The following is a 27,702-nucleotide window of genomic DNA, read 5'->3' on the forward strand; positions in this document are numbered from 1 at the left end:
GGCTGCATCTGGCTGCACGTTCAAATATTCCTGTACCGTTCCACAGAGAGTAAGAATCTTGGCAACGTAGGAGGAAAAACACTCAGATCTCTTACGTGGTTTCAAGGGAACAACTATTAGTGTGTATTCAGTTGCAAACAGAGAAGTGGACCAACTCAGCGAACTCATTGCACACGTCTCGCTCGTCCACTCCGCTTTTTAGGCTGAGCTGCGCAGCATTCCCTAACGGCCCAGTTCAGAGCAGCGTCTGCTTTGAGGCTTCCCCTTTACACTCAGACTCGTTTTCGGTTTTAATTCTGGCGGGCGTGGGGCTACCGAAATCATGACATTCGGATACAAGCAACAAGCGGGGATGAGAGAGATTCGCTCGCTGTTAGCGGTGCTTTAACTCGGACAGTCGCCAAGGGCGTGCACGCGGCAGACGTGAGGAGAGCGTTCATAAAAAGGAAGAGTAAACCCAGGAAACGTGTTCGCTGCATCGACGGGTACACATCTTATGGACCCCCGCTTCACGACCATATTTGCGGGTATACTCAAGTTCATACTTTAACCATGCCACCACCTGCCCCCGAACGTAACACCGGTAGACTTCTTGCACTGTGAAAGGATGCGACGTCCTCAAGCTCTTTAAACAAGCCTGAAATTCTCCATACACGACCGCAGTTATTGTCCGGTGTCCAACTTGTTGTAAATTCCTACGCAATTGTGCACACTTTGCTCGTGAATTTCAAGGGGAAAAACGATGTGTTCTGTCAAGCGTTCATCCTCTGGACTGTGACTCTGAAAAATATATGGAACCCTAAACACAGATCGGTTTTTGCTTGCGAGAGCTTATATCGGCACCGGGAAATTCGTTTTTATTGACACATATTCATGATGCTTGAAAGGGTCGCGACAAGAGGCTTGCTAGACGTTCGTCGTTGACGGCTATTCCTCAGTGGTCACACGCATCAGCAACAGAACAAGCGAAGGCGACAGACATCTATTTTGTTGTCTCCAGAGTGTGTACACCGGTTTATCTTCCTTTTCCTTCTCTTCAGAGTGAAGAAACTCAGTATCGTAAAAAGTGAACAACAGAAGACGATAAGCGAACATAACATGCGCCTGAAACTCACTTCCAGACTAGCAGATACACTTGAAATAAACACTTTACCCTTGTAGAGCTGAACGGTCAACGGTGAAAATGCATCTGGAGGAGGTGTGCTAGTATTCTAACGTTTAACACTTCCCTTTCTTCATCCACGAGTTTCCGAGCGTCCATTGCAAGGCAAGATAAACTGAATAAGCCAGCTTAATGCTGTTTCGATGACAACAGAAACTAAACTGGCGGATCGTTTAAAGCATTTTCTTGAGACAGAAATGCCGCTTTCATTTGCAGCAGATCGATATATTTCTCGTAGTACCGCATACATTCTCCTCTCCATGCCGTTTGGCTCGTCTGTTTAAACATGTTCTACGAATCCCAAAAGTATTATTTGCATGAACGAATGCGACACTTCACTACATTTCTTTATGCTCCCCTAAAACAGAAACCAAAACAGTTTGAGAAAGTGGGAGGTACAGCCTTTCCTCTACGTCTCGCTTACGTGTCAGTGCAAAAGGCACGTGCATCGCGTGCTTTTCGGAAGATACGCCTCTATTCAACTGTTTTTTCGTAATTTCCTCTGTTTACTTCTATATAATTTTCTGTGGGTTTCTGCGTGGCCGTAAGGGGTACTTACCTACGGCTCCCGCGTTCCCCTTTCCTTTTGATTCCGTGTCTACAGGTCCTCTACCGGGTATAGGCGTGTCTACTTTTTACTGTGATGAATAAAGATGGTTCAAATGCGTGGCTATTTCTATAATGGAAATTGGAATAATGCTGTGACGTTTGAAGTCTGATAAAATTCCAAGGGAGATAGGATGAGATAATGGAAAACAAAGAACATGCACCACAAGATGCTAGATTATCATTAGAAACAAGAGCCGTCCTTGAGGTGTCAGGGCGTATGTTCATCTTTTATTTGAATTACCGGCAAAACGTCTTTGCGTTGGAAGGAAATGAAGGGGTCTTGGTGCGTTGACTTCTGCTGGCACTCAGGGTATAAGATTCCGACTTCATGACTGTCTCACCTTCATATGCCTCGATTGTTTGTGTCCCTCCCCCTTTCCCTAGTTCGCTGCAGCTCCAGTGTGTTTTCTTGAAGCTGCCTAGGAGCCCAAGGAACAGCGACTATATGTGAATATGAACCATTTCTAGGTATGGCCGTCCATAGGCGTGACATCGCCGGGCTTTTCATGTCCCCATTTCTTTTTTCCACCGTCTTTTCCTGTTTCTTGACGTGTGCCTTCTGAAATTCCCTGAGCAGCTCTGCCGCTGTCGTCAGTTACGCACACAGTATCATTCCTTCGTCACTGTATTTTTTCACCCCAAATAGGTCTTTCTGGAGGAATGAAGATCCAGTGTGTGGTATCATTTCTCTCACCTGCAAAGTTGTTTTATTTGTTTTGCATTGTTTGACGTCTCAGCGAAGGCTAAGATTTGCGTGTTCGTGCTCGTGTTTCACACCAGTCTGAACGTCCTGAGTCGCTTTGTCTCACACCACCGACAATACCCGCCACGCGTGTCCTACGACTTTCGGCGTCTTCATTTTCGTATCCTATCTGGCCATCGACCTTTCTGCTGCTTCAATAGCTTGCAGCACCTTACAATCTTCCAACATTAACTTCCCCAATAATCAAAACCCTCGGTGTCTCATCTACTTCCTCGTTGCTCGTAGATTCTCGCTTACCTTCCAGTGTCTTTCCACGTTCTGTCCTTCTTCTGCATTCTCTGCAAGATGACGGACCTAGACCACGGTAGTTCTCTTTCTTACAATGCCGATAACGCCGAGTCCACAGAAGCATCGGGCAGCTGGCTTTCGGAGCACATGGCCCCTGTGCGACAACTTCGTGTGAACGTAACAGATTACGAAAACATTATAGAACCCGATGTGTGGCTGCAAGTTATCTATACATCAGCGGCACTATTCTTCGTTCTCTCGCTGCGGGGTCTCAGTCGGCAAGAAAGCGCAAAAATGGGGAATATTTACGGAGTAATTGGCATGCTCGTAGCGGTCATAGGCACTCTAGTGTCGCCTTTCGTCTACGACAGAGCTCTGTGGATATTTTTCGTCGTCTGTGTCCCTCCTGCTGTCCTCGCCGTTATTGTCGCTATGCTGGTCAAGATGACTTCGATTCCCCAGCTGTAAGGGCGCGCAGTGCGAGACAAAACAGTCGTCAACAAAAATTATACGACTTGCCAAAGTTGCAAGAGGTCAAGTTGCATGTTCCAGTAAATTGTTTCGTACACTTTTGATACGAGGAACGGTGTCGAGCGCGAAAGACAGTGGGTGGATGTGGACATATTCATATTTCTACATACATGCACATGCACGGCAAAGCCTATGACTCCATCTTCCACGAGGGATATGGCTGAGTACGTACTCGCTTTTTAGCAGAAACTTAAATGAGAAACATGGAAAAAAGGGAAGAAAGTGAAGGGGTTCGTGCTGTTTTTTATCTGCGTGGAAAAGAGAGCTCTGCGCATTGTGCGGATTGGCAGTCCATCAGACATCTCATCGGATTCTCTCGCAGCTCTTGACCGTGCGGCTCATTTGCTGACCTCCCCTTTCCCCTTTTTTCACTTCTCCTTGCTGCAGCGTGGGAGCGTTGAATGCATTTGGAGGCCTAGCAGCCACCCTGGAAAGCTTCGCCCTTTATTTCTCCCCCTACGAGGTAGCGAAACAAGAAGCAATGCAATCGGTGGGAGAGACACGGTACCTCCAATTCCAGGTATACCAGACCGTCTTCTACCTGATTGGTAAGCCCGACCTGTCTCGCTCCACAGACATCCGTATATGCAAGCACACATGCATAGTCATACGCTCCAGGCACCTCCACCCCACACCTGTGTATATCCGCTCTCATCTCTTCTTCTGTCTGGCAATCTCCCCATCTGTCTCTGCCTCACTCTCCCCACATATCCATCGATAGGTATAAGTATGCATGCATTGGGATGACGACGTGTATGTAGATCTTTTTCTTGTGGATACTGAACCATATGCATGCACGAAACATACGGTTTGTGAACTTGCTTGTGCATTTGTTAGGTGCCTCCATTGGAATGATTACATTTACAGGGTCGCTGGTGGCCTGCGGGAAGCTGTCAGGTTGGATCGCGTCGAAACCCCGAGTGATGCCGCTGCGTTGTTTCTGGATGCCAGTCGTTCTCGCGCTGCTTTTGGCGGCAGGCGCGGTGGCGGGTGTCTTAGGTTTGGACAACGTCCCCGTTGGCACTGTGTGTCTGTCCCTCTGCACGTTTTTGTCCGCCGTGTACGGCGTCTGTTTCGTGCTCGCGATCGGCGGCGCAGACATGCCGGTGGTGATTTCTGTGTTGAACAGCGGGAGCGGGTGGGCGGGGGTTTTCGCGGGTTTAACCCTTCAGAACAGCATCATCATCATCGCGGGCGCGTTTGTGGGCGCCTCAGGCATCATTCTGTCCTACGTGATGTGCACTGCGATGAATCGGTCACTCTGCAACGTGCTGCTCGGCGGGTTCGGTGACACGGGCAAGGAATCCAACGCGCAGGCGTTCGAGGGAGAAGCGAAAATCGCGACCAGCGAACAAGTGGCCGCGTACCTTCTCGCCTCACAGAGTGTGATCATCGTCCCGGGGTACGGCATGGCGGTTTCCCACGCTCAGTTTGCGGTTCACGAGCTAACTCAGCAACTGCGGGAGCGCGGAACTCAGGTCCGCTTTGCGATTCACCCGGTCGCGGGGAGACTCCCAGGCCACATGAACGTTTTGCTCGCCGAAGCAAACGTTCCGTACGACATCGTCTTGTCCATGGACGAAATCAACGAAGACTTCCCTCAGACGGACACGGTGATTATCATTGGCGCAAACGACACGGTGAACCCCGCCGCGCAAAATGCGCCCGGGTGCCCGATCTACGGCATGCCTGTTCTGGAAGTTTGGAAGGCGAAGAAAGTCATCGTGCTCAAACGGTCCATGCGCGTCGGCTACGCGGGCGTCGACAACCCGCTGTTTTTCTATCCGAACAGCGAAATGCTGCTCGGAGATGCCAAAGCGTCTCTTCAAACCCTGCTTACCGACATGCAAGACAAACTGGACGCCCACCCTATCGAAGCCAGCCGCCTTTCGTCCGAAACTCAAACCAATAAAAGCGCCCGGATTGCCGTCAACGTCGCGGGGGACAAAAGTGCCAAGCAGGAAAAACCACACGGCGCCGCCGCAGACAAGCCAGACGCAACCGAGACTGCAGGAACAGTAGGGGTAACAGTGACTGGATCAGGAGCGCCAGGGGAGGTGCCACCAGTAAGTGAGAAACAGAAATTTGAGAACAGAAGGCCGTCTCTCCTATTCAGAGTCGAGACGAATAGATAAGACAAAGGACGTTACGTCTCTCCGTGTGGAGATGTGTGAAAATTCACATCCGTGTACATGGATGAAATATCTATGCACACACACGCGGCCGTATTTATGAAGGTAAGAGAATATATGCCTGTGGCTGTATACAACGTCCAGAAACAAAGCTACATATACAAGTATGCATAAGTGCGTATAGTTTGGGATAATACACAGGTATGTACATAGTTGCTTGTGTGAATGTAAGCAAATGGATAGATGTTTGTAAACGTGCAAATATAGGCTTTCCGGTTAATTGGAGATGTGCGAAAAGCGACCCCTTCCAGAAGGGTATTGTGATCTTCGACCGTGTTGTGGAGAGTCGACCCCTACACTTGGGAGAGCTACATCTTCATAGGCGAGCCTTCTGTCCGCCTGCATGCCTTTGACGTCAGAAGAAACAGTGGCTGCGCTAATTTTCTTGTGCTGCATGCAGGCAGACAACATGCTCTTTCGTTTTGTGGCTGCCCTGTTCTCAGGTTGCCGAGAGTGCCCCGCCGCTGTTCTTCGTAGGTGTGTTGAAGGAGCGCAGGCCGTTGGAGCGGCGCGTGGCGATGACGCCGAGTGTCGTGAAGAAGCTGCGAGAGCTCCAGCTGGGATGCATCATTGAAAAGCAAGCAGGCGTTTCGGCGGGGTTTCTCGACGAACAGTATATGGAATCGGGTGCGCTGATTGCCGACACGGCTGAGGAGGTGGTTCGTCTGTCTCGCGTGGTTGTGAAAGTGACGACTTTCGAGTGCGACGAGGTCGCGCTAGCGAAGCCGCAGAACGACGACGAACAGAGCTCTCGCGAAAGCACGGAGCCCCCTCTCCCCGCGCTGGCCACTCCCGCCAACAAGGAGGACACTGAGTTATACTCCGTCGAAGGGAACGGGAAAGGGCATCGACTGCTTTCTTCGGAGAAAGTCTTTGTGGCTGGATTCGTAGGTCCGAACACGGCGACCTCAGAGGTGTCGGCCGACTCGGCTCCTGAGGGTGAAAAAGGAAAACTTTCCCCGGTAGACGCACTTCTTCGCTCGGCGCTAGCCATTCCCCAAGTCACACTCATTTCGCTGGACGTTCTTCCGCGTCTGACGATCAGCCAGAAAATGGACGTTTTGTCGAGCACAGCGAAACTGGCGGGGTACCGCGCGGTAGTGGAGGCGATCTCGCACTTTGGCCGGCTCATGGGCCCGGAAATCACATCTGCGGGGAAATACCCGCCGGCGAAAGTTCTCGTGATCGGGGCAGGGGTCGCAGGTTTGCAGGCCATTGGAGACGCACACCGACTAGGCGCTGATGTCCGTGGCTTCGACGTCCGGCTCGAGTGCAAAGAACAGGTCGAATCGATGGGAGGGGAGTTTCTGGCCATGACTTTTGAAGGGCCAGGTGAGAGCGGGCGGGCGACGGCGGGAGGGTACGCGAAGCCGATGAGCGAGGAGTTTCTCCGGAAAGAAATGGAGTTGTTTGCAGAGCAGTGTCGGGAAATCGACATTCTCATCACCACCGCTTCGTTGCCGGGACGCCCAGCTCCGAAACTCATCAAAAAAGAACACGTCGACACCATGAAAGCCGGCAGCGTGATTGTAGACCTCGCGGCTCCGACGGGGGGAAACGTGGAAGTCACGCGGCCAGGAGAAACGTATCTGTACAACGGGAAAGTCACAGTTGTCGGGTGGACAGACCTCCCGTCGCGCATGGCTCCACAGGCCTCAGAAATGTTTGCTCGAAACATTTTCAACTTGCTGGAACACATGGGGGCCGGCCGAGACTTCTCTGTCAATTTCGACGACGAAATCATCCGGGCAATCACCGTTGCGAGACACGGACGAAAAACCTACCCACCACCTAGGAAAGAAAGCGATCCAGAAAACACGAACGCGGGATCCGCTCTGCTCACGGGTTCAAACACAGACGCAGCGCCTGTTGAGGAAAGTGCGCAGAGATCCGAAAATCTGTGGCACCTGGTCCAGAAGCGAATGAGGAACCGTTGGCGAGGCATTGTCGCGCCTCTCGACATTTTAACGATTCTCGTGATTGCCGCGTTCACTGCACTCTTTGCAGCCACCGCGCCTCCTTCCTTTCCCCCGCTGCTCTTTATCTTCTTTCTTGCGTGTTTCGTCGGATATCTGCTCGTCTGGAACGTCGCCCCCGCCCTCCACACGCCTCTCATGTCTGTCACGAACGCCATCAGCGGGACGGTCCTTGTAGGAGGCATGCTCGGCATCAGCGCGCGAGCGTACCAAACACTCGACAAAGAATCCATCTGCCCACACAACCACCTGGGGCCTTTAGAGCCCTTTTACTGCCACTCGCGAGGAACCGCAGCAATCACGTTAAATGCGATCGCCATTGCCGTTGCGTCCATGAATGTGTTTGGTGGATTCGCTGTCACGCAACGCATGCTCAACATGTTCAGAAAGTCAACGCCCAAGTAGACAGCCGGAGCGAAAGCCACAAAAAGAAGCAAAGAAACACTCCAGCCTGCTTCGCTATGCATATAGTTATACATATGTTCATTGCATGTTGGCTGCGAATGAATATTTGAATGTATACTTTTCCGTGACGCAGAAGTCTGCTTGATTCCACTGCATCTCTCTTCATAGATGCGTAGACATGTGAAGGGAGAGTGCAGTCCTGTCTATGAGGGAATGGAGGTTTCCTGGATTTCGTCTTCCAAATGGACAGGTCACTGAATATCGATCTGAGATCTATGTTGCCTTTCTTCCCGGTTCGTAATGACTTCCGGTTTCTTCCCGTACAGGTAACGCCACAACAGCTGTGCTTAACGATGCAGGTGAGAGTGTGTGGCATTCGCAGCTGACTGCGTTCGGCGCTTTCCTTTTGATTGGTGCATTACACGCGTCTGCGCGAACATGACTTCCGCGATCAGCTGGCGAAAGGTTTTTCGCACGCGCTTCCAAAAAACGACGTTTTCCTCGCAGATGCGTAGTCTACCCGTACATATCTATGTATATGAACAACCATTTACATGCACAAAGACTGACATATTCGCCAACCTTTCCCAGTGCACTTGGACACACCTTCTAATCTCCTCTGCAAAACTGTTCCATCGAGATAACTGCGCTGCTCCAAAACGCCTCACATCGAGGCCTTCCTCCAGTCTGGTCTTGTTTGAGGAAGCGAACCTAGTCGCATCCGTTCGGCGCTCGAAACAGTTCCGACAAAGAGAACAGGACCCCTGAAGAAGGAGTGCGCTATGCTGTCTTCGGAGACGCACAACAGAAGCTAATGGATCTGTAAATCCACCTGTGCCTTCAAAACGTGGTACAAGGACGCACAGATCGATCCACTTTTGTGCACTAATAACTGTGCGAGGGTTTGAACACGACCTACCTGCATAGAAGTGCATCCCGCGTGTCTAGACACCGGCCTACGCTTATTTACGACTGGGGAGCAACACACATTCACCCATCTGTAATTGTATTTACAACTACACATCTGTGAAACTATAGTTACGTATCTATCGGTGTCTACCTAGATCTACATGTACTTTTCGTTCATCTGTATCCATCCAAAAAATTTATGTATGTACATATATATATATATCTATATATATCTATATATCTCTATATATCTCTATATATCTCTATATATGTATATTTATATATATCTGTGTACATACACCAATCTACTCATGCATGGTTGCACGTCGAGACGCAGTGCTTTCGTTCGCAACCAGACGAGCACAGCGACGCAATGGAGTGAGTTCGGCAATCTTTGAAATGGACAAAACGCCTGCGGGCCTAGCAGGCAGAACCTGAGTCTAACTCAAAACGGATTCCTCAAAACATCACACACCTGCAAAACGGACACTCGACCTTCGCAGCCGCGAGGGCCGCGAGAACAGCACACCCCCCCCCTCCGCTCTCAATGCCCCTCCGGCCCCGGCGCATGCATGCCTGCATGCAGTTTCAAATCTGGGAGGAAAGGCGCAGACCCCGAAAAAACACTCTGGAGAAGAGTGCCTCATCTTCATCGCAAAACAAAGTCCGCCATCAGAGCGACATGGTCGGAAGGGAAACGCGAATTCGGGAGGGCGACTTCCCGCCTGTGAGACATGCAGAAACAGGCGAAAAAGCAAATTCACTGGGGCAAACAGACACCTGAAGAAAACGAGGGAACCGTGAAAAACACACTTACCCATCCTTATTCCTGCACACACCATCTCGCCCCAACATCCAGGCATGCAAACAGTCCGATACATACACATGCATACGCCATTTACTTATTCCTACACACACATATATATATATATGTATATATATGTATCTATATGTATATATGTGGATAGGAATATAGGTGTCTGAAGACGACTTGTGTGCGATGCAAGCCTCCACAGTCCCCATTCGTTTTTTCCAAGACCAGCTGATCGAGAGCAGCACGAAGGGACCTTTGCCGAGCAGATGCATCGCATGCAGACAGCCGCAGGGCGCCACAGCAGAGAGGGGCTGTGGCTCCTAGATTCAGGTCGAAGCGCTTGAAATTCTGCACCCCGAGAACGGAGAAGATCGACTTCTCGTTTTTTGCATGCAGGCTCCCAGGTAGCTTTTCGCCTTTGACTCGGAAATCGAAACTACCCTTTGAACGCGTTGAGCACGTTTTCTGAATGTTGACTACCGGGAAAACGGTTGAAAACATACTTGAGTTCGCAGTCGTCAGGAATGCTCAAAACAGCTTTGACAGTTGCGTTTCTAAAAAACAGATAGTCGAGACACCCTTGAAAGTCTCGCGTGTAATTCGTGAACCGCGGCTCTTCTCCAAGCACCTACGAATCCACAGTTTGAGGCGACAAAAACAGAAATTGACGCTTCTGAGGAAAAATTTACACACTCGAAGAACAACGGTGCATTGACTCACATGTTTGACGACAGCTTTCAGCGACCATCCTCGTTCCCTCATCTGTGTCTCGCCTCAAACCCACGAAGCGTTTCAGTGCTTCTTGAATTCCACCTGCACGTTCTCTCCGTGAGTTCACTCTTCGTCTGTTGCTGCGCCTGCCTCGATTTACCTCTGTAGTTCAATATACCCGTGTATCTACTTGTCTCCCTCTATCTCTCTCCAACTCTATATGTCTCTCTCTCTATATATATATATCTTCATCTATACATCCCTGCCCACCAGCCTCTCTCTCTCTACCTCTCGTTCGACCATACATTTATGTGTCTACCTCTATCTCCATTTCCTTCAATCAATAAACAAATAAGCATATATATATATATATATAAAGATGGATGCACAAATACAAGTCTGAATCTGCGCCTAGGGTGTTTTGTCGTTAGACGCATGCGCAACGTGTGTATGTTTCCTCACTTCTTTGTAGGCGCTTTGGAAGGGGAAAATTGTCAAGGGGGGCACCGCGTCCGCAGCCAACGAAGGATGGAAGCTGACAGGATGCTCCGGGTGGGAGGGGAGAACAAGGCCTTCGGTGAAGAGTCTAAAGTCGGAGAAAGAGGAGAAAGAACAACGAAAAATGTCACAAACGGCAAAGAATCTGGAGGCGCAGGACAGAAAATACAAAGAAAGAAAACACAAGGGCGACACGACGCGAAAAAGAAACGCGGTGGGGCACAAAAGGAAAGGGTGAGAGGCAGAAGAAAGAAGACAGAAAACGAACAGAAGAAGAAACGACACTTGAAAGAAAGTGTGAAACAAACAACGGTGACAACTACATCTGAAAGACTCTGGGTTCCCTTTTACGCGACTCTTCGTCGCAGTAGACTCGAAGCCTTCCGTCTTACAGTCGCCCGTCTACACGAAACACCGTGGACAATACACACCTACATGGACATATACCTATTTACGGACGCAAGTACGCATACGGACGTATATGTTTCAAATACATGTACACATATACGACACACAGGTAAATGCACTCCTACGCTCATATGTGTAGATTCAAAAACATGTGCTGTAAATATATATATATATATATATATATATATATATATATACATATGAATATACCTGCACATATATGAAAATGTACTTTATATGAATGTGCGTCTATATATATATATATATATATATATATATATATATAAATATTGTGTGCAAGTTCTCATCAACTGAAGTATGTCAAAACCACGACATTCACATTGTTCCAATGGCTCTTTTGTTCTCCCCGTGCGACCCCCACGATTCTTCGATGGAGTTCATCCACTGTCTCAGGCGTCAGTTTTCTCGCGAATTTCTCTTTCTGTCGACGTTCTTCTTTTCCTTTTCCTTCGTGTCTCGCCAGTGCCTCACTGGTAAACGCCGCTGTGATACTTGTTCTCCACACACATCTCCTTTCCTTTCTCGCGTCCTTCAGGGCCAGAGACTTTGGTGACACTCTAGAAAGCACGAAAAAGAGGAAGAGTTGAAGTGAAACACACTGTCTAGACACCGCGTTGCTTTGTCTACAAGAAGAACACAGGAAAACGTAGTAGGAGAAGAAAAAGACAAAGAGGCAGGCCTTCAACACGCCGGAAACCTTGACGCAACTCTGCGGACAAGGACAGACTCATTGGCATACGCATCCGTAATAAAAATTGTAGGGATACACAGATTCATAAAGCATGTATACATGCATGTTTATATAGAGAAACATTTGAGGATATTTATGGAGGAGACGTATCACAGCATATATCGATACGGAACGCGATGCTTATATACACAAATACAAATATATTTACAGAGAGAGAAATTGAGAGATGAAGAGATACACATGGAGATAGATATAGATGTATCGATATATACATGTGCATGCATCGTGCTTGAGTGCATGAAGAGAAAGAATCATGCAGTCAGTCACACTCTAGACACTGTGGGGAATCAGACGAAAGACAGAGTGTGTGTCTTTAGTTTTTCTCTCCTTCGAACCTGGAAAGGCATGGAGTTAAAATCGCCGCCAACGATGAGTGGGGCGTCTCTCACGAGACCCGCCGAGCTTCTTTCTTCTCTCCCTTGTTCCCTTTCTTGTTCTCTCGCTTGTTTTATCTCGTGGTTTATCTCGTGGTTTATCTTTTGGTCTGTCTCTGGCACTTCCTCTCGCGTCCACTCCCCGGTCTTCACGTTAACTTTTCTTGTTGTCGCTTCGTTTCTGCTCTCGTTCGTTTCCTCTTTCGTCACCCTCTCATCGCCTGCGTCCGTGTCATTTCTTTGCGTGCATTCTGGAATCTTCTCCTCGCGTTCCTCCTCTCTGGTCCGCTCCTGTTCGTCTGCGTAGCGGCGCAGCGCGCGGGCAAGCAGGAAAGCCTGCATGAGTTTCACTTCCGGCTGCCGCGGATCCCAGAAGAGATGCGTCGAACAAACATGGACGATCTGCCCCGTCTGAAAAACAGGAAATTCCTCGATCGAAGAATGCTCTTTCTTTCAGCTACGCCCAGACACGTCACTGAACGACAGCATCGCACAACTCCCCCAAAACTTCCAGAAACATTTATACAAATATATATATATATATATATACATATATATACATATACATATATATATACATATATATACAAATACATATATATACAAATACATATATACATATACACATATACATACGGATACCTATACATATTTATATATCTACATATGTATGTATAGACCTTTATTTGTAAACGAGGACGACGCACGAAAACGCTTGTGCAGACTCTTTAGGGATGCATTTGAATAAATCCGCAAATGCACAGAGTGCTCGGGAAGCGCAGACCTTTCTGCGGAAGGAAGCGGTGAGAAAGACACTCGACGTTACTCGATTTCACTCTGTTCACACCTCCACGCAGTAGTTCACAACTCTACAAATTTACAAGAATATATTTTTATTTATTTAGTACAGAACGAGGTGAAACTCGAATCTCGGGCAGGAAAGCGGGCAGAGGTCTTTTGTTGGTTCTCTCTTTTGAGAACGGCGCTTGGAGTAAATTATGGCAAAAATGTTGATGCTCGACGAAAACGCGCATGCACTAAAGGAAGCTGGATACCATCGCTTGCAGGTATAAAGAGTAAAGGAGTGCATGCGCCTCTCACCGCTTTGACGCGGAAGCTCGCGACGACGGCAAGATTGCGTTTTTCTTTCAAGCGCCTCCAGAACGCGAGAGCCATCTGGAGAAGGAGAGACGGGAGCGAAAGGCTCAGACTTGGAGAACATAGTGACGAAAACAAGAACGTCAAGACTTCCTTCAACAGCCTTCCCCGCAGGACGCATTCCTTCGAGCACACGAAAGGAAGAAAAGGAGGAGAAAACAAAGAAAAGAAAAAACACCCGAGCAGAAACAGACGCGACTGCGACGGACGCAAACAGACGGAGAGGGGGGCTGCAGAGGCAAGGAGGAAAGTCGAAACGACGTTGGAAAAAGAAAAATCCAAGAAGGCATGCAGAAAGGGAAGCGCGAGCGCGAGCGACTTGTTCACAGCATCTTTTCACTCCGGATGCATGCGCTTTGCCCCGACTTTGTGAAAACCATCGAACTCATGTCGACAGCTATCTCGCCTTTCGGAGTTAAGGAAAATAAAGACAAGCGAAACAAATGGCATTGAACTCGCCGCTCCACGCCGCTCACCTTCTAGTTGACGCGATGTGCTTGCGAAAATACATGGAGGAATCTCAGATCCAGGAAAAATATAAACATAAATACACATAAATACATACAAATACCTATATATATATATATATATATATATAAGTAAATGTATTTACGGGGAGACAGTGTAGGACGCAGCATGCTGAATGTACACGACGCCAGTTATTATCAGATGGAAATCAAGTTTTCAGGGATGGACGAAGATTCAAACGTTCCCCTCCGCTTTCTCCTACGTGATCTCGCGCCGCTTTCTGGTTGGGGAAGAAATCGTCGACCAAGCTGGCGAAATGAAATGCATGAGTTCGCACAACCTCCAGAATCGACTTTCTGCGAAGAAAGGCGAGAAGAACGCCACAAAGAAAGGGCAGGCGCGTCTTTGCTGTACACTTGCAGTTTGGCTTGGAATGTTGAATCCATCGTCCTCGCAGCTCGGTCGATTCTCTCTGCAACATCCCCACAACCACCCTCCTCTGGCTTCTTCTCCACACCTTGTTCGCTTTCTGTTCTTGTTGTTTCGCTTGACATCTCCTGCATGCAATCGCAGCTTCGTGCAAGTCGAGCGACTGGACGGGCAGGAACACAGACATGTGGAGATCGAGAAACGCAAAGGGTGCATGCAGAACTCGACGTTCCGTCCTTGTACGAAGAACGTCGAGGCACTGCTCGAAACCTAGAGTTCTTTTTCGGCAGGTTTCTCACTTGTACAGCAGGGCGCAGCCGTCGCTAACTCCGCTCTTGTCGTTGAAGAGAGAAGCAGCGCATGCATACGCGTCGCACTCCAGCTGACTCGTCAGATGAGAGAGAGACTCTCTTTCGACTTCCTGCAAAAAACGAAGTTGCGCCACCGCTTCCAGAGCAAAGATACAGTGAAAAGGAAGGAGGAGGCACTTCCGCGACGAACAGTGGAGACCGCCATCCACATCCGGAGGCGGGAGATCTAAGGTAGGCTTGGCATGCGCTCTCTTCGTAGAACGTTCTCTCCTTTTGCTTTGTTTCTTTCTCTCGCCTGACCGAGGTTCCTTCTCTGCCTCGAGTTTCCATTCTCGACCACTGCCTCTCCTCTCTGTCTTTCCTTCTCTCTGTTTCGCGATCGGATGAAAAAACATGTCACTGAGGAGAGCGAAATTTTTTCAAAAGCTCCGTCTGCTTCCCACGTCTAAGTTCTCGAAAACCCGAGAGAGCCAGCTGCTCGCTTCTCTCCGCGCGTGCAGGCTCTGCAGCTGTTCCCTGGAGAGGAGACTCACAGCACCGTTTCTTGTGAAAGTTCTGCTTTTCTCGGTGTCTAAAAGAGACTGAACGAGTCGTGGAGGTGACTGCGCCGAAAGAACAATGCTGACGTTTCCTCAGTTTACAAAGAGAACAGAGTCACTGAAGTGGAGAGGGAACGGACAGCCCTTCGTTCCCTCAGGTCGACAGGACGCATGCATTCCGTCGAGGTGACTCCTAGTTAAAGATGCCGCTTTTTCTCCACCCGGTTGTCCTCTTCTTCGAAAGCGAGTCTTTGGCGCTGTAACATCACAAAGAGAAGCTCTGAGTCATTTCTCGAAACTCTCCCCGTGTGGGTCGCAGTGCACTCTGGAAGCGACAGTCGCTGCATGCGTACAGAGCAGAAAGAAAGTCCTTCAGAGACACCGGAGAGCGGCGGGGATAGAGAGAGAGGCTGCCCGTAGAAGAGGATATAAACAGTGAAACATTTGCATGCGAAAAAGGCATTCGTGCGACGAGAAAACGGCGCCGACCTGGAGACAAGCGACGTGTGGTTGGAGGTCTCGAAGTTCGTCGCGGACGCGAGCGAGGCGCGTTTCACTTTGGAGATTTGCAGGCTGAGAGTAAGAGAAGAACTTGGCGCGTCGAGCGTCGAGCTGATAGACAGAAAGGACGCAACGCCGCGTTTTGGGCCGCGAGGGCGGTGGGGGGTGAAACGGTCGACGCAGAGACAGACATGCTCAGAAGGAGGAGGGGAAATCGCGGAGAAAAAAGAAACATCGCAACAGGGAAGCAAGTCTGCCTACGAGGACCGTTCCTGCATGCAGATATATATATATATATATATATATATATATATATATATATGTGGTGCAGGGGGGAGGAGAGAAACGCGAGAGGAGAGCCGCTCGGAAGTCACGAAAAGGAAGGGAGATGGAGATAGAGAGGAGAAAGGAAACGGAAAAAGAGAGAGGAAGAAAAGAGGAAGAAAAGAGGAAGAAAAGGAGAAGAGCTCATGCAACAGAGAGGAGAGAGCAAGGGAGCAGAGAGTGAAAGAAGAGCGGAGGAAAACGAGTCTCGGAACAGGGGGGAAAGACGCGCGGCCAGCTGTTTGAGGTCTCAGAGTGTCGCAGGCTCAAGAGCGAACAGAAGGGATGGGAAAAAGAGGAAAAATGGTACCGACGAAGAAAAACAAACGGACGGAAACCAGTGAGGGAGAGGCGAACGGCAGGAAAACTTGGAGAAAAGGAAGAGGAAAAAAGGGCACGAGGATAAGCCACCAAAGGAGAAAAAAGAACGAACCTTGTGCAATATGTTGTACGTCATCACGCGCAGGCAAGGCAGGGCGTCATCCGATCGCCGTTGCAGATGAGCTTTAGTGAAGAAACGCCGAGAAGGAAAGAGAGGAAATGAAAACGTCAAAGAGGAGAGAGAAGAAGAAGAAGAAGAAGAAGAAAGAGAAGAAGAAGATGAAGAAAGAGAAGAGGATGAAGAGGAACAGGAAGAAACAGAGGAAGACGGTGGATGACTACGTCGAGGAGAGGGAATGTCGGGAATGAAAGAACGTCGAGAGAATGGAGAAGAACATGACGAAACGAAAAGAGAATCCTTCCACCGGCCCAGAGAAGAAGACGAAGAAGATAAAGAAGACGCCGAACAGAAATAACAGAAAGAAGGTGGAGGACCGCGGAGAGAAGAAAAGCGACATGCGGTGGTTGTCAACGCGGAAGGAGGGAGGTGAAGCTGACGAGGCGAGAAGGAAGGCGAGGGCGGAGAAAGATGAGCGGAGAAGCAGAAAGGAGAAAGAAGAGAAGAACGCACAGGAAAGGAAGGAGGAGAGAAGGACGAAAACGATCTCCGAGCCATTTTCTGGAGAGCAGGAAAATGACCAGAAACTCAACTAGAAAAACGGAACAGCATGTTTCTATTCTAAAAAAATGGAATTCTCGAGGAAAACAAGAGAATGAGAGAGAAAAAACTTCGCAGTTCCGCCAGAAACGCCTCTTATGAACTCTTTGTTCTGTCTCACTCCTCCACTCACAGCAGCCTCGACGACCCTCTGTTTTCCATCTTTGTTCTTGCTCCTTCTCTTTTCGTCTTTCGTCTCTTGCCTTCGCTTTGCTTTTTCTTTCTTTTCTCTTCTCTCTTCGCCTTTCTCCTGCTGTCTTCGGCTGTGCGTCTTTGTTTCTCCAGCATCTCAAATCGCTGTCTCCGTTGACTCGCGGCTTCTCTCCAGGTATTGTACGCGGTTCCCGCGGTTTTCCCTGGCCAGGTTTCCGCGGTTTCTTTCGCGAGGAAGGCACCGGCCTCTCGCCATGTGTCTGCAGGAGACAGCGAAGAGAAGACGAGAACGGAGACGAGCGAGGCAACTGCAGGAAACGCGTTTCTTTGTCGCGTTTTCGTCGTATAATTCTTCGCGCATGCGCATGCACTCCAGCTAGGGCAGTAGAGCGACATGCACAGAAGCGCGCGTGAGAAGTTCCGCTTCTTCTTTGCCGTTTTCCTGCGCGTTCTTCTCTCCGTTTTTATTTCTCCTCAACGCGCCCTCTCTCTGCTGCCTTCGTTCTCAGCCTTGCGTCGCTCCTTTTCCGCGTCCTTCCGCGCGTCGCCTCTCTCCTCTTTCTTGTTCTCGCCTCGAGGCGCTCGGCGAATTTCTTTCCTTCGTTTCCGGACTTTCTCCATGGACAATGGAGACAGAAGAGGCCGAACAAACGACGCCTCTTCAAAAGCTCCACTCCACCGGTGACGAGCAGGACTCGAGACACCCTCGGCTTGGCGACGAAGTCCTCGGTCCACAAGCGTCCTCGGTAGCAGGCGCTTCTTCTTCCTCTTCTTCTTCGTCCTCCTCGATTCCGCTTTCTTCTTCTCGCTTTGATTCTCTTGACGAACAGCTAGGTCTCCTTCCTGGAACTGAGGAGGAACCTGAAGCAGCCTTGGACGCCCACTCCCGGCCAGAGGCGAGCGAAGACTCTCTCTCTTTTTCTGCGTGTAACTTTTCTCTTCCTTTTCTACCTCCTCCTCTCTCCTCTGCCTGTTCCGGGCCATCTACTTCCTCTTCGTCCTCTTCCCCTTCTTCTCTCTCATATACGTCCTCTTCCTCTTCGTCCTCTTCCCCTTCTTCTCTCTCATCTGCGTCCTCTTCCTCTTCGTCCTCTTCCCCTTTTTCTCTCTCATCTGCGTCCTCTTCCTCTGCGTCCTCTTCCTCTTCTTCTCTCTCCTCTGCGTCGTCTTCCTCTGCGTCCTCTTCTTCTTCGTCGTCGTCGCCTTCGAAGCAAGAGGAGAGGAGACAGAGACAGAGAGACCGCGTTCGAGTGAGGATTTTCCGACAGCTCGAGGTGCTCAGCTGGACGGCATGGCTGCGCGTCGTCCACCGGGAGACGCTGGCGCGGTCCTCGCTTCTCTCAGGGGCGATTCTCGAAAGGTTTCTCTCCTTCTGTTCGGCTCAGCGCGGCGAGAGGGAACTCCGACAAAAGTCGCGAGCGGACTTCGACGCTGTTCCGAAGCAGAGCAAACGGAAGCGCACTGGCGTGGAGACAGGAGGAGCGGCCGATGAGACATGCACGGAGGCAACGCAAGACTCCAAAAACACCGAGAGGAAGGAAACTGGAAGAGAAAGAGAAGAAGAAAGAGAAGAAGAGAGAGAAGAAGGGAGACGCGATGGAGAGGAAAGCTTCGATTTCTGTTTCCCTGCGGAAGGAGCTGCGGCGTTTGCCTTCCTGAAGGAGACCTTCCAGGTGAGGCCAGGACCCCCTTCTGGACAAAGTGTCGACTCCCTTTCTTATCTGTTTCGCTGGTGTCTTTGTGGCGGGACATTTTTTCTCAGACAGCGGAAGACTCGCCGCTTTTCTGCTGGCCAAGACAGACCCAGTCGTCTCTATCGTGACATGGTGTACGGACAAGTCAGATGAGCAGCCGTTGCCCGAGAGAGTTTCTGACTTGAACTGCGCAGAGAGAGACTCGAAGTAGACGAAGACACTTTGGACAGGACATCTTTACCTGGTGCCGTAGTTGCAGCATTTGAAGCGGTCTGCTGAGTCAATTCAACTAGAGCGGCAAGTGAAGAACTTGTTTGGAATAACATCTATTTAAATGCGAAACAGTAGCTGTAGACCTCGCCTTCTCTCTTTCTATAAGAGGCGAACAGACATGGGAGCAGTGTACGGCGACCTGTCTCGCCTGCACACTCTCTCCGTCTCTCTGACATGTCTGTTTCGCACTGGTCTCACTCTCGAAGAACGAAAGGTTGGGTGGTTTTCCCTGTCTCTTTTCATTTTGCGTTTTAAAAATCCTTCCTGAGATTTCCTTTCTCTTCACCCAGCGAGTGAAAGACAACGGCGGCCTTCCTCTGTACACAGGGGAGGCGCGTCTCGTGGAGAGTTGAAGAAAAACATGTTTTTCGCATTTCTGCGACTTCGCTGTGTTCTCTCTCGTGACCTCATTTTCCTCTTTTTCTTGAAAAAAATAGACGAAAACATCACTCCCGACAAGCCTGGATTTGAACAAAACTCTTTTTGCCCGTTGAAGATGGTCGAGAAAAAAAGACGTTTCTCAGTGTTGACTGCAACTCTCAATAAATCCTGAAATTCTGGCTTCTTGTGCTTCCCTCTTTCTTCCTTGTTTCATTGTCTCTCCATTTCCCTCGCCTTTTCTCCTTTCCCTCAGGAGTTTTTGCATTTTTTTCTCTCCAGCCTCCTTCTCTTGTTCTTCCTTCATGTGGATTTCTGCCCTCTAAATCGCCATTTGTTTCCTCCACTGTTCTCCCGTCTGTACGCAGTCCACGGACCGACCTAATGGCCATCCGTTCCTGCTGCCCCTGCGGCGCGTCGGGCCGCGCCTCGGCGCCTCGGCGCGCCTCGCCTGCGCCGTCGTCCTCCCACCCCACACTTCGACGGCCGCCGGAAAGGAGACACCTGTCTCTCGCTCGCCGCCGGGTGTCTTCGCGCCTGCAGCGGTTGGCGCCTCGACAGCCATGCAGAGCGCGCGCGCAAAGATCCGGAGGGAGCGAGAACAAGTTTCAACGAACCCCACAGAGCGAGAAAAAGAAACATCCAGAGAAAGAACAGGCGAGAGAACAAGCGAGAGACCAAGCGAGAGATCAAGCGAGAGAACAAGCGAGAGACCAAGCGAGAGATCAAGCGAGAGAACAAGCGAGAGATCAAGCGAGAGAACAAGCGAGAGACCAAGCGAGAGAACAAGCGAGAGAACAAGCGAGAGACCAAGGAGACTAAGGGCGTCGCCGTACGGAGGAGGCGCTCTGCGGTTTCGGATGTTGCGAGCGATTGAGAGACGGCAGGGAACAGGCGCCATGCTGGCCGTGGTAGGCGAGGAGAGAGAAAGTGAACAGTGAGCAAAGAAGAAAGTTTTCGGGAGAGACACCCGCCGGAACGAAACAGAAGGGAAGCGAACATACAAACGCGGCGAGAGGGGGAGGCAGCAGTGACAAGTGCAAGAGGGAGAGAGTAAACGAGAGGGAGGGAGGAAGAGAGAAGAAGAAACACCGCAACAGAAAGAGAAGACACACACACGGAAGCATGACTCCTGTGGAGAGGCAGATTGAACGTTTTCGCTTCAAGTCCCCTGGGTCCGCGACCATTCGTTCTCCTTCAGATTTTTGTTGCCCTTTGTCGAGTCCTGAGAATTCCTGCCCGCCTCGTCCTTGCTCTCCCGCCATCCGACATCCACCCGCCCGCTCTGCCAGGTCTGTTTTTCACCTTCTCTTCCCGGTTTTTCCAAATCTTTTTCTTCTCTCTGTTCTTCGCTGGTCATCTCTGTTTTCTCTCCGCATTTTGTCTCTTTCGGTCCCCATTTTCTGGCCTCCTCTATTCCTCTTTTTTCTTCTCGTCTTCTGCGGGGACCTCCCGTCGCGCGCTGTGGACCTTCGGAGCCTCTGCGGTTCAGCGCCTTTCTCGTTTGTAAGTCAGCACGTTCCATACACTTCAATATACATGTGCATGTCTGTATTTACACCTTCGTTTGCATGCGCTTCGAATGAGGTATGCATGCTCATGTCTAGATGCATATAGCGGCCCGACTGTGCATGTTTCCATGCGTCCATATGCACATGCGTTTCTGCTGTAGGTTTGAGATTTCTTCGACGTCAAAGTTCCACTTTTGTCTGACTTTTCCGCTTTTTCTCGCAGGAGGGTCCTGTTGCGTGACGCCGACGCCTCCGTGGATGGTGAAGCTCTTTCTTCGTCTTCAGCTTCCTCTTCCTGCCTTCCTCAACATCAAACCGGAGGACTACTCTTCTTCTCTCCCTTTTTCTTCTCCTTCCGCTTCTGCTCTTTCGTCTTCGCTGTGCACCTGGAACCGCCCCGTGCGCGTCTGGGGCGAGTACTTTTGCCGACGCGAGAAAAGGTGGATTGCATGCACCTTCTTCCCTTCCTTAGTTCTCCACGATGCCGCCGACACCCTTGCAGGAAGAGCGACTAGGCGGCCTAGCCAGCCGTCCTTCTCTTCCTTCCTCTCTGGGTACCTCTCTCGTTCTTCTCCATGTTCGTCTTCTCTCTCTTCTTCCTCGTCCTCTTCTCTCTCTTCTTCCTGTTCTAGAGGTAGCGTTCAGGTGCGAGGCGAGACGCGAGGCTCCAGGGCAGAAGAGCGAAGGCGCGGAGAGGGCGAGAGAGGAGACGACGGCAGAGAGGCGAGAAGCGAAGGAAAAGAAGAGGGAGGAGGCTTCATGTTTTTGCCCACATTCTCGCCGGGGCACAACAGACGGCTGCGCGCCGCTGAGAAGGAAGCGCAAGCAGCGACGGAGGCAAAAGGGAAGGAAAGGCGAGAAAAAAAATCGGAGAAAGAAGAAGAACCCGGTCTCCTAGGCGCGTTACTGCTCTTGCGAAGAGGCAGGAAACGACGAAGCAGAGACTCTTCTTCTTCCTGTTCTTCGTCGAGTTCGTCCTCTGAGTCTTCTGAGGAAGAAGACGCGGACGCCGGAAAACAGGCAAAAAGCAGAGCATGCAGAGAGGCAAAAGCAGAAAACAACGAAGTGGAACCAACAGAGGCGGAGAGTGCCGGAAGAAACGCGCCAAGACAGAAAACGGATCCTGCCTCTTCCTTCGCAAGTTCTTCTTTGTCTTCTGCTCGCTCATGTCGGTCTTCGTCTTCACCTTCTGCTTCATCAGCTTCTTCGTCTTCTTCGTCTTCATCAGCTTCTTCTTCGTGTTTGACTTCTTCTTTTCCTTCTTCATCTCTTTCTTCCTCCGTTCTGTGTCCTCAGACGGTCCTCCCGAGACATCTCAAAGTGACTCAGAGAGGAAACTTTTTCCCCCTTCTCATCGGCAGATCATCTCTGCTCTTTTTCTTCTTTTCCCCTCACGTTTTTTCTCTGTTGATTAGACCCTCCAGTGACTCTTCTTCCCTCTCTTCTTCTTCTTCTTCTTCTCTTTCGTCTTCTTCTCTTTCGTCTTCTTCTTCTCTTTCGTCTTCTTCTCTTTCGTCTTCTTCTTCTTCTTCTTCTTCTCTTTCGTCTTCTTCTGTTTTGTCTTCTTTCTCTTCTTCTTCTGTGGAGAGAGCGAGCATCTGGCACTCTCTGTCGGCGGCGCTGGCGGAGGCGCGGAGGCGCCAGAGCGAGTGTTCTCCAGACTTTATCGTGTCTTCTCCTTTCTTCTCGACTTTCTTGTCTCCCGGAGAAAGGACGCAAGGGAATCCGAAACACGTTGTAGCTGCGTTGTTTGCCTCTGTTCTCCTCCGCACAGTCGGCAAGACGCGCTTCTCCCTCCCTCCGGCGTTCTCCGACTTCTTCGAACAAGAACTGAAACTCCAACTCCACCTGTGTCTACCTCCTTCCTCTCCTTCCTCTCCTTCCTCTCCTCCATCGTCTGCGTTGTGTGGAGGACCGCTCCGCTCTTTTTTTTCGGGGGAAAAGGCGCAGAGCGAAGGCGTTAAGGAGGAGCCAGAGGGAGGAGCGACACTGTCTGCTGCTTCTGCTTTTCCTTTTGAGGTCGAGGAGGAGCGGCACCAGCTCGCTTTCGAGTTCAGTCAGGCCTGGCAGAAAGCTGCTTCCTCGCGCTCTTCTCGCGCGCGAACGAGAAGAGACGAACGAGGAAGCAGCGCAAGTGCCATCTCCCGTTCTGGGGATCGAAACTCCTTCCCACCCCCCAGCAATCGAAAACGCATGCGGTCTAGTCAGTCGTCTTCTCTCTCTTCTTCTCTCTCTTCTTCTCTCTCTTCTTCTTCTGAGCTTGTCGGCCTCGATTTCCTACGGGCGTCTGGCCGATCGAAGGTCCAGCGACGCCCAGCGAAGCTGAGGTCAAGGTCCGTTTCTCCCAGGCCTCATTCTTCTCCTGATTCTCCTTCTTCGCTTCTTTCCTCTTCTCCTCTCCCTTCTTGCCTTTCGTCTTCTCCGTCTTCCTCTCTTTCTCCTTCCCCTTCTTCCTCGGATGCCCTGGCAGTCTCTGGCGCGAGGGAAGCCGGATCGAGACGCGGTGCGAAAACCGCCGCGCTGGTGCCTTCCTCGACTGGCGTCCTGCCAGGGGTGTCTGTACACCTCGACGGCCGGAAGCACGAGAATTCGAGAAGCGACGCGCAAGCAGAAGCGACGCGAAATGCCGGAACGAGGGAACAGAGGGAGGACGATGACGCGGAAGGAGAGCAGGCGAATTGCTTCGCGTCTCTCCCAGATGACGCTGGCTCGCCGCTGAACGCGGGAGAAGGAAATGTACGCTTCGTCCTCGCTATCGACGAAACAGAAAAAATTTCAGACGTCACCTTTCGATACGCTTCCAGGTAAGTCAAACTTGTGGCTCACTTCTGCACATCAGGTGAAGTGCATACCCAAGGTGCTCGCATGCGGTAACTCACTTCGTTCGTCGATAAATAGATTCTGAAACTAGGCCTTTGAACACCAACAGTTAGGCGCATATATATATATATATTTATATTCATAGACATATATATTTATGTTTGCATGAGTGTGTCGTTCAGTGTTGAGTATACAAATAAATATACATACATATATATATATATATATATATATATAGACATAGATGTATTTGCATGCATGCGTGCATCCATATGAGTATTTCTATGCATTTTGAGTATAATCCCAAATGTAAATAATATAATTATATGCATATGGACGTACGCATATGTATATATATATATTTATATATATGTAGGTGGGCAGATAGGGGGAAAGGACAGGATGAGCCTGAAGGTGACTGCATAGGTCGTTTCTACGGGGATGCTGAAAGTGTTTAGATTTCGTCTTTCTCTGTCCGCTGTTTTTCCTTTCCCCTGATTTTTCGTTTCTTTCTTTTTTTTCCTTCGTTTTCTTTTTTTAGCTGGCAGGAAGTTATGCAGCGACGTCGCCACCAGCTCCACGCATGGTGGGAATGTCCAGGGACTCGCGCGCTTTTCGAAAGTCCTGCAAAGAGGAGACGAAGGATGGAGGAGCGCGAAAGAGCGCGCGCGAAGACGGCAGAAAAAAGCGGAGAGAAAGGAGAAGAGAGTGGAGAGAAAACGAAAGCACAGACAGCAATAGAGGACGCAGAAAAGGAATCGGAAGGAGGAAGACGGAACGATGATACGTCGAAGAAAAACTTTTCTTGGAAAGACGAAGAGAAAGGAGAAAGTAGCGAGGGAGACGAGAGCGAAAGCGTGATTGGCGGTGAGTTGGAGGGGGGAGAACGGGAGGGAGAGAGCGACGAAGAATTTATCATTTTTGACCAAGAAGACAGGGCGTCTGTCGAGCAAGCGCTGGAAGAAGAAGTGGACGGCGACGCCCCAGTCAAGGAGAAAGAAGAGACAGAAGATGCAGAAGAACAGGAGTACCGTCGTCTGTTGGAGCGCGAGCCTCTCCCGACAAGCAAATCTGGATTCTGGAAGCACCCGAAGTTCGTTCTTGCGTCCACGGTGAGCTCAGGTGTCTTGTTTTCGATTTTCTCGTGACCCCGCTCACCGCTTTCGTCGGTAGCTCCCCTCTTTCCCTGCACTGTCTCCTTTCCCGCGCGCCTTCCGCTCGACGAGCACCCGGAAAGGAATGCATGTTGATGGGTTTCGTCACTTCTGCAGTCTGTTCCGTTCTCCAAGATTCCACTCATTCCTCGCTCCTCTGGAGTTCTTCATCGCCGTCTCCCTCGACTTGCGGCTTCCTCTGTTTCTTCGCTCAGCTGCGGCCATTCGAGTACTTGCCGCCGGGCACCAGGCCTGCGGCTTTCTTTCAAGGCGAGCTCGTCTTTCTCCGCAGAAGCGTCGCGCTGCTCAAAACAGAAGCGCAGTGGTCTCGCGCAGGCCGGCGGCTCTGCCCAGACGCCGTTCCTCTCCGTCAGGTCGCCAAGCGCGCGCTGCCCGCGAGGGGACTCTTCGCTGGAGGGCGCGCCGGAGGCCGCAGCTGGCGCCGCACGCAGTTCCGGAACCCAGTTCTGCAGGACGAGAGGCGAGGAGAGGAGAGACGAGAAAAAGAGAGAACTGACGGAAGAGAAGAAGTGACGGAGCGAGAGAAAATTGGACTTTACGGAGAATGGCAGACGGAGGAGAAACCGCCTCCTGAAGTTGAAAACGGACTGCTGCCTGACAACGGCCATGGCAACATAGAAGTCGGGAAACTGGTGAGCCTGCTTTTCGAAAAAGCGCCCAAATGTAACGAAGGTGGTGTACCTTGCGGGGACCAGCTGGGGAGACTCGAGAATCTAGAAAAACTACAAAGAGTGACGTAGACATGCATGCATTCAGGTATCGATCTTGATGCATACATACATACATATATACATACATATATACTTACATATATATATATATATATTTATACATGCTTATAACTGCAGACAAACTCTGGGATATTCTGGTCAAGATATCAGTGGAGGTACGACTTCATGCATATATATATATATATATATATATATATATATAATTTTAGGCATGAATGCGGATGTTTAGGTAGCTGTATAGGGACTGGTTTTAGGTGGGTATGTGTTTGCGTATGCCTGCAGGCTTTTTTGTGTGTACATGCATGCACAGTCTGCATGAAATGCGCTCGACAGTTTGGAGCGTGGATCTGTGTGTTTTCCCTGTCTTTGAATTACCCTGTTTCACTTCTGTGTTTTTTGCAAGCGTCTTTCTTTTCGTCTCGTCTCTGTGCGTTTCAGGGCCAGGTCCCCATCGGCGCCGTCCACATCTCCCTCACAGACTTTCACTGTTCTGCTTCTTCTTCTTCTCTCGCTTCTTCTTCTTCTGGGAAGCAGGCGACGCCTTTGAGTGTGGCGAGTCTGGGAGGAGCATTGGTTGCGGCGGCTGTGAAGTGCGGAGTGGAGTTCAAGCCCGCAGTTGTCGCGTTCGAGAGAAAGAGCGTTTCGCTTTCTGCTCCCGCCTGGGTGCCTGTCAGAGACGGCGTCGTGGTGCTGGAGGCCGACGAGGCTCGAGTTCGCGAGGCTTGGAGAGAAGAGCGCGAGAAGCGCGAAGAAGCTGCGGAGAAGCGGCGCCGGAAGAGAGAAGCGCGGGAACGAGAAGACACCCTGAAACAGTGGCGTGTCTTCTGCAGAGCGCTTCTCTTCTGGAAGAGCCGCGAGGCAGAGCAAAGACTCGACGGAGGCAGAGAAGACGGCGAACGCGTCTGAACAGAGAGGAGGGAGTCTGGCCGTCGGGAACCACCGAGATCGACACTGGAGCGAAACGGAGCCAGAAAGGCCAGGGAGGCGCCACAGACGCAGAGTGCCGCACACGCTGCAGGACCTGCTGCGCCAACGGCCGAGGCAGGTTCTCCACCGTAGAGAACTTGGCGGAAAACAGGAAAGGAAAGAGGAGATGGAAAAGAGAGACAGATGCTCCTGACGGGGAACAGAAAAAGGAGGGGAAGGGGGGAGGAGGGGAAGGGGGGAGGAGGGGAAAGGGTGGAATCAAGTTCGTTGCCTGGGGGATTGTTACGTTCCGTACAGTTGTAGGCAAAAGGTATGTTAGAGACTTAGACTAGCGTTGGAGCACATTGTTTCATTCGATAGTCCACGCTCAATCTTACCACACATAATCCTTTTGTGATCCCAGACGGGTTTAATAAGTAGTCCTTTGTATACAGCGCTTTGAGATCAGACTAAGGGCGAAAAGGGAAGTGTGTTTCAAAGAACAAGAGAAAGACAGGGTATCGGTAAAGAAGTGGATACGCTGAAGAAACGGCAGAAGGATGGAGAGAGAGGCGAACGAGGAATTGGAGGTGTGGGGAGAAAGGGACGCTGAAGAAGCGAGGCCAGAGAAAGAAAAAAGAAGGGGATCAAGAAAGCAGGTGAAAGTGCTGAGAGAAAGCTTTTCAGAAAGACACGAAGGACACGGAGATTCAGCTGAAAACACGGGGGGTTTGTCGTTTTTATTCAAACACCTTTCCCGAGATTCGCTGCTGTTATTTCTCATTTCTCGAAAAACGCTTTTAAAGGTTTTCCGTAGCTCTGCATGCAACAGGCTGTTGCCTGCTCAATTATTGGGTCCTCCTTTCTGCTCTCATCCTCTGCTTTCTGTTGTCTTCTCTGGATTGCTCTCGCCGTCCCCATCCCGCCTCGTCCCTTTCAG

General features: G+C 50.4%; 4 protein-coding genes across 4 annotated transcripts; 2 read left to right on the forward strand and 2 right to left on the reverse strand.

Moving 5' to 3' along the window:
* Positions 1-1,840: 1,840 nt before the first annotated feature.
* Positions 1,841-8,526, forward strand: TGME49_301210 (NAD(P) transhydrogenase subunit beta, putative). Its single transcript, XM_002371602.2, has 4 exons — positions 1,841-3,226; positions 3,681-3,841; positions 4,131-5,359; positions 5,929-8,526. Exons 1-4 carry the CDS (start codon positions 2,820-2,822, stop codon positions 7,864-7,866), a joined length of 3,735 nt encoding a protein of 1,244 aa, XP_002371643.2. The 5' UTR covers positions 1,841-2,819; the 3' UTR covers positions 7,867-8,526.
* A 634-nt stretch (positions 8,527-9,160) lies between these two features.
* On the reverse strand, positions 9,161-16,539 carry TGME49_301216 (endonuclease/exonuclease/phosphatase family protein; the record flags this gene model as incomplete). The annotated part of the gene is made up of 10 exons (XM_018782398.1): positions 9,161-9,500; positions 10,093-10,217; positions 10,763-10,886; positions 11,699-11,784; positions 12,314-12,763; positions 13,454-13,528; positions 14,241-14,334; positions 14,707-14,828; positions 15,747-15,869; positions 16,516-16,539. 10 exons carry the CDS (start codon positions 16,537-16,539, stop codon positions 9,425-9,427), a joined length of 1,299 nt encoding a protein of 432 aa, XP_018637946.1. The 3' UTR covers positions 9,161-9,424.
* Positions 16,540-16,561: 22 nt separating this feature from the next.
* On the reverse strand, positions 16,562-17,670 carry TGME49_301218 (hypothetical protein; the record flags this gene model as incomplete). Its single annotated transcript, XM_018782399.1, has 2 exons — positions 16,562-16,586; positions 17,255-17,670. The coding sequence occupies 2 exons, from the start codon at positions 17,668-17,670 to the stop codon at positions 16,562-16,564; spliced, it is 441 nt and encodes a 146-aa protein (XP_018637945.1).
* A 55-nt stretch (positions 17,671-17,725) lies between these two features.
* TGME49_301222 (DNA repair protein Rad4 domain-containing protein) lies at positions 17,726-27,580 on the forward strand. Its single transcript, XM_018782400.1, has 7 exons — positions 17,726-18,947; positions 19,988-20,530; positions 20,821-20,911; positions 21,354-23,934; positions 24,492-25,062; positions 25,320-25,757; positions 26,295-27,580. The coding sequence occupies exons 1-7, from the start codon at positions 17,901-17,903 to the stop codon at positions 26,760-26,762; spliced, it is 5,739 nt and encodes a 1,912-aa protein (XP_018637944.1). The 5' UTR covers positions 17,726-17,900; the 3' UTR covers positions 26,763-27,580.
* The last annotated feature ends 122 nt before the right edge of the window (positions 27,581-27,702 follow it).

The sequence above is a fragment of the Toxoplasma gondii genome, chromosome IV, assembly GCF_000006565.2.
Source record: "Toxoplasma gondii ME49 chromosome IV, whole genome shotgun sequence".
Lineage (NCBI taxonomy): Eukaryota > Apicomplexa > Conoidasida > Eucoccidiorida > Sarcocystidae > Toxoplasma > Toxoplasma gondii.

Excerpts from the sequence above, each read along its gene's own strand:
- TGME49_301210 (XM_002371602.2), top strand. The coding sequence starts at position 2,820 with ATGACGGACCTAGACCACGGTAGTTCTCTTTCTTACAATGCCGATAAC. Across the intron at positions 3,842-4,130 it reads GACCGTCTTCTACCTGATTG|GTGCCTCCATTGGAATGATT; the intron begins GTAAGCCCGACC and ends TGCATTTGTTAG. Across the intron at positions 5,360-5,928 it reads CGCCAGGGGAGGTGCCACCA|GTTGCCGAGAGTGCCCCGCC; the intron begins GTAAGTGAGAAA and ends CCCTGTTCTCAG.
- TGME49_301222 (XM_018782400.1), top strand. The coding sequence starts at position 17,901 with ATGGAGACAGAAGAGGCCGAACAAACGACGCCTCTTCAAAAGCTCCAC. Across the intron at positions 23,935-24,491 it reads ACCTTTCGATACGCTTCCAG|CTGGCAGGAAGTTATGCAGC; the intron begins GTAAGTCAAACT and ends TTCTTTTTTTAG. Across the intron at positions 25,063-25,319 it reads AGTTCGTTCTTGCGTCCACG|CTGCGGCCATTCGAGTACTT; the intron begins GTGAGCTCAGGT and ends TTCTTCGCTCAG.